Source organism: Nannospalax galili, unplaced genomic scaffold, assembly GCF_000622305.1.
Source record: "Nannospalax galili isolate Female #2095 unplaced genomic scaffold, S.galili_v1.0 scaffold697, whole genome shotgun sequence".
NCBI lineage: Eukaryota > Metazoa > Chordata > Mammalia > Rodentia > Spalacidae > Nannospalax > Nannospalax galili.
The window spans coordinates 154,179-167,092 of NW_008339441.1; the positions used below are offsets into that span (position 1 = coordinate 154,179).

General features: G+C 53.9%; 2 protein-coding genes across 14 annotated transcripts in view; one reads left to right on the forward strand and one right to left on the reverse strand.

Moving 5' to 3' along the window:
* Positions 1-884: 884 nt before the first annotated feature.
* Positions 885-6,648, forward strand: Large2 (LARGE xylosyl- and glucuronyltransferase 2). Its single transcript, XM_008834159.3, has 15 exons — positions 885-918; positions 1,014-1,172; positions 1,249-1,346; positions 1,685-1,767; positions 1,996-2,119; positions 2,308-2,479; positions 2,629-2,733; positions 3,868-3,980; positions 4,056-4,181; positions 4,297-4,452; positions 4,575-4,735; positions 5,143-5,421; positions 5,724-5,873; positions 5,988-6,183; positions 6,353-6,648. The coding sequence occupies exons 2-15, from the start codon at positions 1,073-1,075 to the stop codon at positions 6,560-6,562; spliced, it is 2,073 nt and encodes a 690-aa protein (XP_008832381.1). The 5' UTR covers positions 885-918; positions 1,014-1,072; the 3' UTR covers positions 6,563-6,648.
* A 376-nt stretch (positions 6,649-7,024) lies between these two features.
* The window catches only part of Phf21a (PHD finger protein 21A), a 211,926-nt gene continuing 206,036 nt past the window's right edge, over positions 7,025-12,914 (reverse strand). For 12 of the 13 annotated variants that reach the window (XM_017798445.2, XM_008834165.3, XM_029564072.1 and 9 more), the window contains 2 exons: positions 12,741-12,844; positions 10,911-11,477 (listed from right to left, as the gene is read on the reverse strand). In XM_017798445.2, coding sequence (XP_017653934.1) covers positions 11,220-11,477; positions 12,741-12,844 — 362 coding nt within the window. In that variant the 3' untranslated portion in view covers positions 10,911-11,219. Of the gene's footprint in view, positions 11,478-12,740; positions 12,845-12,914 lie in introns of all 13 variants that reach the window. The other variant, XM_008834168.3, reaches the window with a different exon arrangement.

Below are 12,914 nucleotides of genomic sequence, written 5' to 3' on the forward strand. Positions count from 1 at the left end.
GAAGGAGCATGCTTCCTGGACTGGAAGGAGCCAGAGGGACCTCTTGTGGGACAGGTTGCTTTGACACTTGGGGCAGAACCCAGTCTTGTGTTCCTGGATTGATGTTAGCTCAGGGCCTGGCACGAAGTACGTGCTCGGTGGACTATAGCGCTTCTCCTTCACAACCCAGCACGCCTCCAGGCTCCCAGGCGTGCCAGAGACACGCTGAGAGGAGAGGAGGAGCGAGGAAGGGGCCAGACCTTGAAGCACAATCCCAGCACTCTAGCCTAGGCAGGGGATCCCCAGCCCTGCCCAGGTGGCAATAAGGCCCTTCGCCAGCTCTCATGAGGGAGGTGGCCTTCAAAAGTGCGCTCTTGCCCTGGCCGCTCCAGGGCACGGCTGAGCCACCTGGACTAAGGGTCAGGGAAGAAGGTGGAGAGTCCCGGAGAAGCGCGGCTACCAGCAGGTCTCCGCAGGTCTCGCCCTGTCCCAGACCATAGCAGGTGTCTCCGACCCCTGTAGCCCAACATTCCGATCCCATCCCCCTTACTCCGTGTGTCCCTTTGATCCCGAGCCCGGGATCCTTAGGAGGAGGAAAGGGGCGGGGAGGTTCCAGAGCCAGGAGGGGGGATGGGCTGAGGGCAGGTAGCGGGGACGGGGCCTTGCTGGAAAGCTGTCCCCACGGACTTCAGCTCTCCCAGAGTTTTGGTGGAAACCGTCCGGAAAAAGGAGTTTCAGGTTCCCCGTGGGCTGCAGGGCCGTCGGAAGCGAGGCAGGGGCGGGGTCAGGCTCAGGGGTCTCCCCGCCTCTTCGAGCTCAGCCAAGCGAAGGTGAAACCTGAGCCCAGGTTGGGGGCGGGGCCGGCTGGCGCCTCTGCTCGGGTCCCCGCAGCCGGGAGGCTTCTGGAGGAGCTTGGCCTGCCCCGAGCCGCAGGAGCAGGTGAGGGCGGCGACTGAGAGCAGGGAGGACACCGGGCTGGCTGCCGTCGGGCCCCGCGGCCCAGCGCTGACCCTCCTCTCCTCCTCCGTCCGCAGGGCCAGCGATGGAGCCCGCAGCCCGGGGTCGCGCCCCGCCCTGAGCCCCACAGCCAGCCATGCTGCCCCGTGGGCGACCCCGGGCACTGGGGGCCGTCGCGCTGCTGCTGGTCCTGTTGCTGTTGGTCGGGTTCTTCCTGTTCGGAGGGGACCCCGAGTGTGAGCGCCGCGAGCCCGGTGGGAAGCTGGGGGCCTGGGTGTGCCTGCTGCCTCCTCACGCCACGTGTCTTTTTAGACGGGCTGAGGGCAGCTGCCTCCATTGATGAAGACCCGCACCGCAACCACAACCTCTCTGCCTCCGTCCTGCAGCTGCCACTGTCACCCAAGTGCGAGGTAGGTGCACGGCCCCTAGTGCTTGCCATCCCCAGGGCTCGGTGCCCCCAGCACTTCCAGCTGGGCACCTGTGGGAATCACAGCACCTGGCATCTGACCTGACACAGGGCTGCCTTTCGCTGCCATTCCCCAGGGCTTGGTGCCCTCAGCCCTTCCAGCTGGGCAGCTGTGGGAATCACAGCACCTGGCAGTAGGTCTGGCATTAGCCATACTGCTGTGAACACCTGGAGTATGAGCCTCCTCTACTTCTGATTGCCCACTGGTGAAATGTGGGTACACTGCTCTAAGCCAGGACTGCTAGGCTGGAGACTGCTGTTAACCTGGGTGCCCCCTTCCAGCTCTTGCAGGTGGCCATTGTGTGTGCAGGATACAACTCCAGCCGAGAGGTCGTCACCCTGGTCAAATCAGTGCTGTTTTACAGGTACAGCCAGGTGTCCTGAGGAGGGTCAGGAACAGGGAGGGGACAAAGCCTCCTGGGCACTGGTTTCCTCCTCTGTGACATGGGGACAGATAAGGAAACTGAAGCCCTCTTCCTATGAATGGCCATCAAAACATCCCCAGAGCTCTTTGCAGGAGATGAACATCCACCTTTGGGCCTGTGGGGATAATCCTGTGCCGGCCTGTCAGGTTTCCTCTCTCCATCCAAAAGGAAAAACCCCCTACATCTCCACCTGGTGACTGATGCTGTGGCCAGAAGCATCCTGGACACACTCTTCCGCACGTGGATGGTGCCCGCTATGGTGGTCAGCTTCTATGATGCTGAGGAGCTCAAGGCAGGAGTCCCCACTTCTGCAATTCTGCTCATATGGGCCCACCCTCTTCTTACTCCCAGCAGTGGGGGGTGGGGGTGGGATAGGAGAGGTGGGGCCCTGTCCCATCACACCTCCAGGAGCTCAAATTCCTCTTTTTGGGGGTCCTCAAGTGCTTTCCACTCTGCCACTTGGTATGTTCCCACCTGTAGCCACTGATTTCCTGGATCCCCAACAAGCACTACTCTGGCTTCTATGGACTAATGAAGCTAGTGCTTCCCAGTGCCCTACCTCTCAGCCTGGCCCGAGTCATTGTCCTGGACACGGATGTCACCTTTGCCTCCGATATCGCAGAACTCTGGGCACTCTTTGCTCACTTTTCTGGTGAGATGCCTGAGACCCCTGGCCTAGCCAGGTTCACCTCACCAGGTTCCCCTCCCCAGCTTACCCAGCCCTCCCGTCCGCCATGGTCTAGCCCTAAGTCCACATCCCCAGGTAGCCTTGGGCAGCACCCTAATGTCCTCCCCTCCCAGATGAGCAGGTGATCGGTCTCGTGGAGAACCAGAGCAACTGGTACCTGGGAAACCTCTGGAAGAACCATAGACCCTGGCCTGCCTTGGGCCGGGGATTTAACACAGGTGGGGATTGTGGTGGGGGAGGTGAGAAGGTGGACTGCTGGGGCTTTGGGGTGGGGCAGGTAATGGCACAGAATGCTAGGAAGCTTCCAGGAAGAGCTCTGCCAGTGCTGTGAAACGGACATGAAGAAAACAGCTCCACCTTGGCTGTCTGTACTGAATGACTATGGCCAGTGCATTCATTCTTTTGTGACTCACTTTCTCATCTATGACACGGGGAGAGTTAAGATAGCCCTGGCATTACCAAGTGAGAGACGGTGACTGTGTAGGGAGGGCTGTGGAAGCTGTGTAAAGCACCTCCTCTCTACCCTAGGGAATTATGGGGTGATTATGTCTGAACCATCAGAAGATACAGTCCTGCGTTAACAATGGGGACATGTTCTGAGAAATTTGCCATTAGGCAATTTCATTGCTGCACAAACACCACAGGGTGTATTTATGAAAACCTAGAATGAGTAGCTTAGCATTCACTAGGCTGTTGGTGTGACTTGTGCTTCCAGACCACAAACCTGCACAGCACACGGTACTGGATAAGAGGCAATGGTAACAATGGCAAATATGTGTATAGCTAAAAGTGGAAGAGGCATAGGAAAAAAGCTAGGTAGTGGTTTTATTTTTTGATAGGGTCTCATGCAGTCTCGGCTGGCTTTGAACTCACTATATAGCTGAGGATGACCTTGAACTTCTGATCCTCCTGCCTCTGCTGCCCCACCTGGTTTATGCAGTGTTCTGAATCTAACCTATTGCTTTATGCATGCTAGATGCATGCATAAACAGAGCCACATTTCCAGCCCTAAGTGGTAGTTTTTTATTATAATCATGGTACCACCATAGTGTATGTTTTATGGTTGACCAAAGCACCATTAATCAAAGATATGCAGCTGATGTGTTCTGGTAATCCCAGTTACTTTGGGGGCTAAGGCAGAAAGACTGTAAGTTCAAGTCCAGCCTGGGTAACTTAAAGAGACCTTGTCTCAAATTTTTTTAAAAGGGCTGGGGGTATAGCTCAGTGGTAGAGGAAATGTAAAGTCCTGGGCTCATCCTACTACTAAATAACAAAAAAAGATTCCTTCATGATGCCTAGCCCCCAAGAGTTGGCTGTCCCTAGTGGGCACAGCAACCTTTTCCCATTGGTAGGTGTGATCCTGCTGCGGCTGGACCAGCTTCGTCAAGCAGGCTGGGAGCAGATGTGGAAGCCAACTGCGAAGCGAGAGCTCCTCACTCTGTCTGCCACGTCCCTGGCTGACCAGGTCTGTAGAAACCTTTGTGGGAGCAGGGCTGAGGGGCACAACTGGGGACTGAGATGTGATGGCTGTCTCTGCCAGGACATCTTGAATGCTGTCATTAAGGAGCACCCAGAGCTGGTACAGCCCCTGCCTTGTGTCTGGAACGTGCAGCTGTCAGACCACACGTTGGCCGAGCGCTGCTACCTGGAGGCAGCTGACCTCAAGGTAAGTGAGATCTGGGACTGCCGAGTGTGTGTATGTGGCAGGGGAGGTGCACAGGATGGAGACTCTTGCTCCCTTTCTGTTCTCAGCCCTCTACTGATACCCTCCTGGGTCCCAGGTGATCCACTGGAACTCACCAAAGAAGCTGCGGGTGAAAAACAAGCATGCAGAGTTCTTCCGCAATTTGTACTTGACCTTCCTGGGATATGATGGGAGGCTGCTGCGGAGAGAGCTCTTCGGGTGTCCCAGCCAGCTGCCACCTGGGGCTGAGCAGGTGAGGGGGGCATCTTGCCTTGCCTTGGGGAGGCCTTGGCTCTCTGTGCTCTGATGGGCCTTGGCTAGGGGCCATGTGGTCCTGTGTCAACCCTGTTCCTTCTGTCCCTGGATCCCCCTCAGTTGCAACAGGCTCTGGCACAGCTGGATGAGGAAGACCCCTGCTTTGAGTTCCAGCAGCAGCAGCTCACTATGTATCGTGTGCATATCACCTTCCTGCCCCACCAGCCGCCACCTCCTAGGCCTCATGATGTCACCTTGGTGGCTCAGCTCTCTATGGACCGGTGAGGGTGCTAAGGCAGCCCTGGGTAGCAGAGCATGGATTGTGACTGGGGAGATCAGAGAAAAGCCTTTCATTGGGTAGCCTGATGCTGAGGTAGTCTGTTCCTGGAGGAATCCCAGAAGTTGGAAACATTAGGGATGGTGAAAAGAGCTTAAACTTTGGAGTCTTTCTGTTATCTAGAACTGCCCCTGAGGTGCTGTGGGATTGTGGACAAGTCTCAATACTTCAGGCTTCTAGTTTGCTCAGCTGTTAAACGAGGACATACTGAGCTGGGAGTGGGGGGGGGGCAGTTGTGAAGATTAAAAGTGGGGGAGGTCAGCAGCAGCTAACTTTGGAGAGGTTTTCTAGCCATCCCTGGGCTTCTGTTCGTGAGGGTCTGAGCTGGGCTGACCACCCACCTTCACCCAGGCTGCAGATGCTGGAAGCCTTGTGTAGGCACTGGCCAGGCCCCATGAGCCTGGCCTTGTACCTGACAGACGCAGAGGCCCAGCAGTTCCTGCATTTTGTGGAGACTTCGGCGGTGCTCTCTGCGAGACAGGATGTGGCCTACCATGTGGTGTACCGGGAGGGTTCCCTCTACCCAATCAACCAGCTCCGCAATGTGGCCTTGGCCCAGGCCCTCACACCTTACGTCTTTCTCAGTGACATTGACTTCTTGCCTGCCTACTCCCTCTACGACTACCTCAGGTGGGCCTGGAGGGTAGGAGAGGCGCAGTACCTGAGGTGGAATGCTGTCAGGGTCGGGGCATCTTGGGAACCCTAAGTTTCTGTGTCCCCACTCCTTTCTGGGGTTCAGTGGCCTCTGCAAAATGGAGATTATATTAGGCCCTTTTCTTGGCTGTCACTGAGTCAGGGAGGTGAGGCCTTGCCTCCCTGTGGCCAGTGCACTGGAGGTAGCAGCGTTCACTGTCTGAAAGGTAGGTCCTGTGGCTGAGCAGGGGTGAGACCCCTCAGTTTTGAGTTACATCTCTCCACATGCTCTTCCTCAGGGCTTCCATTGAGCAGCTGGAGCTGGGCAGCCGTCGGAAGGCAGCTCTGGTGGTGCCTGCATTCGAGACCCTGCACTATCGCTTCAGCTTCCCTACCTCCAAGGCAGAGCTGTTGGCCTTATTGGACGAAGGCTCTCTCTATACCTTCAGGTAGGAATGGCCATGCTCGGCCCTGCTGTTCCCAGCTGGGGCACCCCACCCCCACCCCCATGAGCTCAGGAGCGCCTAGCCTCAGTCCTGATCTGGCCTAATCATGCTGCACAGGTACCACGAGTGGCCAAGGGGTCACATGCCCACGGATTATGCCCGTTGGCGGCAGGCCCGGGCACCATACCGTGTGCAATGGGCAGCTGACTATGAGCCCTATGTGGTGGTACCACATGATTGTCCCCGCTATGATCCTCGCTTTGTGGGCTTTGGCTGGAACAAGGTGGCTCACATCATAGAGCTGGATGCACAGGTGAGGACTGCGCCTTGTTGGCTGCTATGATCTGAACCCTCTGGGTAGGCACTCTGACTCTCCCTGGTGGGCTGCAGCACAAGCCTGTACTTAGGCTCCTACAGGCCATTACTAAACTTGCTCTCAGAGCTGTGATCTCCCCCTGGCTCAGCCCTGTCCCCTTTTGTAGGAATATGAACTTTTGGTGCTGCCTGAGGCCTTCACCATCCATTTGCCTCACGCTCCAAGCCTGGACATCTCTCGCTTCCGCTCTAGCCCCACATATAGGGACTGCCTCCAGGCCCTCAAGGAGGGGTTCCACCAGGACTTGTCACGTCACTATGGGGCTTCTGCTCTCAAATACCTCACTGCCTTACAGCAGCCCCGAAGCCCAGCCTGAGCTCACCAGGCTGCCCCTGGCTGTGGCTCACATTTCCTGCAGACATTGGTGCCTCTCCTCTCCCACCCCACCGACACCACTGCTATTTAAATTATTTAAGGTTTTGGTGGGTAGGACTGGAGCATGGGGGGTGAGGGGAGAGTGGTCCTGGCTCCTTCCCTGCTGCTGTTCCACAGCTGCGGTCCAGCCCTCCTTTGCCCCAGCTGGTCTGGGGCTGGTTCCCCATCCTTTTTTATAATAAAGTTTTAAAGAACTACTTTCATGCTCTGGTTTGTGGGATCAAGAGCTCTCAGGGTCCAAGGGTATCAGTGAGCAATGGAAGGGTGACTCTAGCTGGAGTCTCAGGACAGTCTGAACCCTCAAGGGTCACAGTCCCTCTGGGTCCTTCCCAATCAGACTGGAGTGGAGAGTCTTGCCCACACCCACTACCCACCCCCAAGCCCAAGCCCAACACCAGGAGGCTGAGAGACTTTATTTGGCTTTATTTAGTAAAATGTTAAAATAAATAAATACAAATTGATCAGCTGCTCTGTATACCCCCCCACCCCCTCAAAACAAAAACCAAACAAATAGAAACAAAAACTTTGAAGCACAAAACTCCAAATACAAGTTCTACCAAGACTGAAATCACAAAGGGCATGGACAAGAGACAGGACTAGGGTCTGGCTGGCTCTCCTATGCTTAGAGCTTGCTGACCTCTGGCCTGCCGGCCCACCTGCCTGATTACAGCTCACCCTGGGCTGAGCAAGGACACTGGAGAAGAGTGCAGGGGCCAAGGCTGCTGTGAGGGAGGGACTCAAGCTGCTCCTCTGTCTCAATAACTACTGTTAAGAGAGCCACCCTGGTTCTCGGGACCATTCATTCTTGGGGAGGCGGGGTGCAGAGGAGTCTTCCCAGTGGCCACCCACCACCTTGGAGAGGAATTGACAGGAGCACGGGCTGAAGTTGGGTGAGAAATGAGACTCCTGGTTTCTTACCAACAGTACCCAGATGAGGGGTAGGGCAAGGTCCACAGCCATTTACATACAGCAAAGTGGCTTATATCCAACAGAAGCCACAGGGTCTGAAGAACCCAGTGTCTAGAAAAGGTCCTGGGCCACTGGCCCATCCTACTTCCACCCCTGGTGGGAGAGTCCTTGGAGTTCAGCCCTTTAGTTAAGAAGGACCATACCCAAGAAGGGAAGAGACCACTTGGGAGTGCGAGCTGAGGCCTGGTAGTGAGAGCCCAGTAGTGAGTGATGGCGAGAGGAAGCATCAAAGAGCTGGTAGAGAGGCAGCGGAACATGCAGAGAGACAGGAGCCAGAAATAGTCACCCAGGGGCAGTGGAGTGCACATGCCCCCTCCACACTCCTGCTGGGCCTGAGGCAAGAGGCAGCAGAGACAGAGCCTGCAAGGAAACCAGTACTAAGATGGGCCCTGCCGGAGGCTGCCCAGGTGGGTGTCACAGGCTCTGGAGGCAGGCCCTACACAGATGAAACCAGGGGCTGTCCCTAGCCGAGTCTTCCCTGTCAGGTGCCACTAGCAGGCTTATCCCTAGGGGCCTGATAAGGAAGAAATGAGAACTGGATGAGTTCAGAGGAGAGGCAAGACCCAGTAGGCTTCAGGAAAGAGTAAGGACCTGCAGAATGGAAAGGGTAGGATGACCTCATAGCAGACATGCTGACTTCACTGCCTTCAGGGTCTGCTCCTGATCAGACAGGATTAAGGGACTCCCAGCAAAGCTAGCATAGGAGGCCCAAGAGCAATAACCTGCAGGCTGGGGAAGGAAAGAGGAAGAAGGAAGTAGAGGCAGCTCCAGAGGGCCAGTGTGGTGTTTGTCCCAAGGGATTCACAGAAACTCACAGGTCTGGGGGGACAGAAAGGAGCTCTGTGCTCCACAGAACAGGGAAGAACAAGCAGATGGAATGAGCAGGGTAGAGCAGAGCTTCAAAGCTGAGCACGCCATGAAGGCTTGGGCAGGGCTACATTTTGTACGCCACACCAGATGACTCAGCAGCCCAGTCTTGTGTGTTGTACCCCACACTGTTCAGCTCTGGCCTGTAGTGATGTTGACTTCCCAACCTTTCCTGCAAGGGTAGGCATTGTGTGGCAAGCCCCAACCAGCCTATGGGCCAAGACGAGGGTGGAGACGACATCAGTCTGCTGCTGATCTCTGATCCTTTGCCAACGATTCCTCCAACTAGTCCGGACATCTCCACAGCTCCCTAACTAGACTTAGCACCTTAGTTTCTGGATGAGAAAAGAGAGCTCTTCTCTGCTTCCCTCAGTCAACATGACTCCCTTGCACCCTGGAAAGATGAACGAAGTGGCTGGTTGGGTGGGCTTCATTAACTCTCAGAAGCCCTCCTTCTCTCTTGTACTCACTGTCAGGATCTAGCTTTTTCTCCTTGGGCCTAATTGAGCAAGGGAGAAGTGCAAAGGGGCCTTTCTTGCTGTTCCTAGAATTCTCTATTAGGGCGGCTACAAAGAGATGCTGCCTTTGGAACAAGGGGACAGAGCCTAGGCTTCCATCCCTTTAGCCAAGAGAATGCAGTGGACAAAGGTCTCCAAGTGAGAGCATACCATCTCAAGGGCTCACTTTCCCCATGGCATTATGGGAGATGATCTGAGCCTTTCAGAACCAAGTTTTCCAAGAAAGGCCACAACAGGCCAAACAAGGCAAGCTTAGTGATTCTAGCCCAGGGTCACCCTGGAAGTGTGTAGATGGGTGGGATGGGGGTGAATTCTGACATTAGTGCCAGTAGGCAGAGGACAGTGGAGCTTCAGACCTCTCCGTTCAATGCAAGACAGACTTGAAGACCACCTGGGCTCTCAGAGACACATGGACCCTCAAGATATCTCCCTCCTTCCTCGTTCTGATGCAGCTAGCCCACAGCCCTCCTCCTCCTGGAGGCCAGTGCACGGGCAGCGAAGCCTCACAGCTTGGTCCCTGGAAGCAGCCCCCCCCCTCAACGCATAATGCTGGTGGCTGAAAGACAACGGAGAGCAGCACCAAAGGAAGGGTCTTGTTTAGGCACCAGCCTTCCCTCTAGCAAGATCTGAGACCCTGGGGAGGCCCTGACACCATGCACATTCCACCTGGGCTTCAAACACAGGAGACAAGATCCCTGTACAGGCAGCACAGTCTGTTCTGAGAAGGGAGAAGGCGGGAGGACCCGGTCCTTCCTGGAGACTGGCCCACCAGTCTAGAGACACAAACACAGCAAAATGTCATGATCAGCAGGTTCTGTGCTAAAAAATTATAACTACACAGCATTTTCTCCAGTTCTGACACCTTTTTAATAGAAATCACTGTTTTTAGGAAACAAATAGCACTTTTGTAATTGTTTTTACAATGTTTCTTACCTTGATCTTAATTTAAGTAACACTAGGAAGACCTCAATATCTTTTATTTTCCTTTTTAATTAAAAAAAAAAGTTGCTGTTGTTTTCCCCAGATACAAAGATTTTTGCCCTTGCATAAAAAAACACACAGTGCCCGAATGGTGACACAGGATGCACAGACTCACTGACCTCACCGACACCGACTGCTACTCTACCATGCAAGGTCTCGCTACCTCAACAGGACCGTCAGCCTGAAAAACAACTTTCTATTCCTTATTTTAGTTCTTGTTACCAAAAAAAAAAAAGCAAAATAAACAACAAAATGAAACTTTGTTTAAAGAAAACAAGAACAGAAACAAAAATAAAATATTTTTAAAAAGAGAAGAAAGGAACGTCCATTCGATTCACACACACCTGGGTCGCGTGTTGCTTCGCTCAGAATCTTCTTATAAATATAGAAAAGAGATGGAGCTTGTTTTCAAGTAAGATCACTGATCCGCCTTTCTCTGTCCTGGACCACACACACTCCCTTCCTTTCCGGCCTTGCCAAGGCCAGCAGGGCCTGGTTCTCTGAGAGGGACAGGGGATCACCTGGGGCTGCGTACTATACCAAGCAGGGGAAAGGGGCTGCTGGAGGCTTCGGAGGGAAGGCGCCCCCGAGGCAGGAGCAGAGCTGGGAGGAGGACCTAGTGGCTGCATTGTCTGTCTCTCCTTATACTAGGCCGCCCTCCAGACAATATTAAATACTGCTTATGTGATAGACTTTCCCACCCCCTGCTCCCTCCCACCCCCTCCCCTTCCCTCTTCTGGGCACTGGGGTTAGTTAAATCTCAATTTCCTTTTTTTTTTTTTTTTTTTTTTTTTTTTTTTTTTTTTTTAAGGAAAGCCCACACACTCTTTGGACTTGTCTTCTCTACCTAAACAAACGTCTCGGCAAGTAAGGATCTGGAACCTGCCCTCCTCCCTCCGCCCGTCCCTGCTCCCCCCCCAACACAACAAAAACAAACCCACCGTGGCTGTGGAGGCTGCTGCAGGCACACACTGGTGTAGAATAGAGAGAGTAAATATATTATTTCACTTGGCATGGTGCTGGCAAAGAACCTCCAGCTGGCACTATTTCATGTAACATGGTCCAATCTTTGCATGTACACAGAATAAGAAGGATCAATTGGCAAACTCGGGTGCCACCTGGCACAAGCATCTTCTCTCTCTCTGGAACCAAAGAACCAAAAGAATTCTGTACTTTCCAGAAGAAATCCGGCTTTACTTCTCTAGAGTCTTCAGTGTTTTGCTCTCCTCGCGCTGGAATCCCGAGGCTTCTCCTCAAGGACTGTTATTTAGTCTCTTCCCCCTGGTTACAGTTTGCTGTGCAGCTCTGCGAGGAGGGGGACGGGGCCGGCGTGGAGGAGGTGGTGTTGGCAGGGGGGGTGCAGTCTGGACCATTGGAGATGGCCCCCACACTGGCCTCAGAGTCCACAGGTTTGGAGAGGTCGATGCCATGGATGAGGCGAATGAGCTGTTTTACCTTTTCTAGGGAGCTGTGCATCTCCTTCTGCCGTGCCAGGATGGTGTTCTTCATTTCTATGCATTTCTGTAGTCAAGACAAGGGCAGGGCGCTGAGCCTCCTGCTTCCCCAATGGCCTGGAGGCTCCTCAAGGGAGGAGGCTCCCATAACCAATCCCCATGGGCTGCTGTGCAAGCCCTACAACTTGGTTCTGTTTCACCTGGTGTGGGTACCACTGCTGAAGGGTAGGGAGCTTATAAGAGGCAAGAGATGGGGACAAATAGGCCAGGCTAAGCCAACTCTACCTGACTTTAGCACTCACAATCAAACTTGAACCCCTCACACACTATGACACAAAAGTCATCACAAAAGCTGCTCTGAAGCTGGGCAGGTATTACGTGTTTCTGCCTTGCCCACAGTGGCCCTTAGGAGAAGACTGAGCTCTTCAGGTCAGAAAAGAAGTCAGTGACAGATATGGATATGTGGGTTGAACTTTAGGGTCTATGGAGGATCACTTGCTCACTCCAAATTTAGAGGTAGGGCCTGGGTGGGCCAGTGTTGTGTAGAGAACCTGAGACCACCCAAGGCCAAAAGACTAGTCAACTGGTCCCTCTTGCTTGGTCACCTACTTGCCGTCTTACCCTTAGCTCCCCACAGCATCTGGCTTCCATTAGGTAAGAATAGCTATTAAATCTGAGGGCCACAGGTAGGTATAGCCAGGAAGAAAAAGCAGGTGAGCGAGAAAACTCAACTGCCTCCCCCAGTATCTATGAGAGCTGAGGCCACCTCACTCTAACAAGGATGACCTATTCAATGGAAAAGAAAACTTGCTCCTGTTTGAAAGGGCTCAGTGCCACCCCGCAACCCTGCTGCAAATATAGCCCTCTCCCCAAAGTGGATGGGTCAGCCTAGGCAGTATCTCCCACACTTGTTTCTAGAAAACTCACTTTCTCACATGGGCCAGGAAAACACAAGGAAGTAAAAGAGGGGCCACAGGTCAATAAATCAGGTGTCTAGGAGTCACATGATGGGGCCTGGCCGTGTCTGCCCAGGGCTCTGCGCTCCCCAAACCTGCAGGAATAACTAGGCTTGGGGTGGTACTACAGTGGCTGCAGCTGCTACCTGACCTCTGGGCCTCTTCAGCCTGGAGAATGAAAACCTCTCAGACTGCAGCCACGAAGGCACTCCATCCAGAGCTTGGGTAAGGCACTGTGTACCCATGGCCATGACAACCTGAGGGCTGCACTCTACTGAAAGGAAAACTCGGTGCTGCACTTACTAGGACGAGGAGGAGCTATGGCTATGCCTTAGTGTTGTGTGTCTGGCACTGAGGAAGGGACAGTGACTTACGCTTATGGAACTGCTGAGCTGTTTCACCTTCTGCTCTAATTGTTCCCGTTCTTGCTTTAAATCTGAACTCCATTTAAGAAGCTTCTGTTTCTCTTCTTCTTTTGCTGGGGGGTGGGAGGAAAAGTTTTTAATGATTAATTTTTTGAAAGGGGCTTCTGTGCTCAGAGAGTTTGC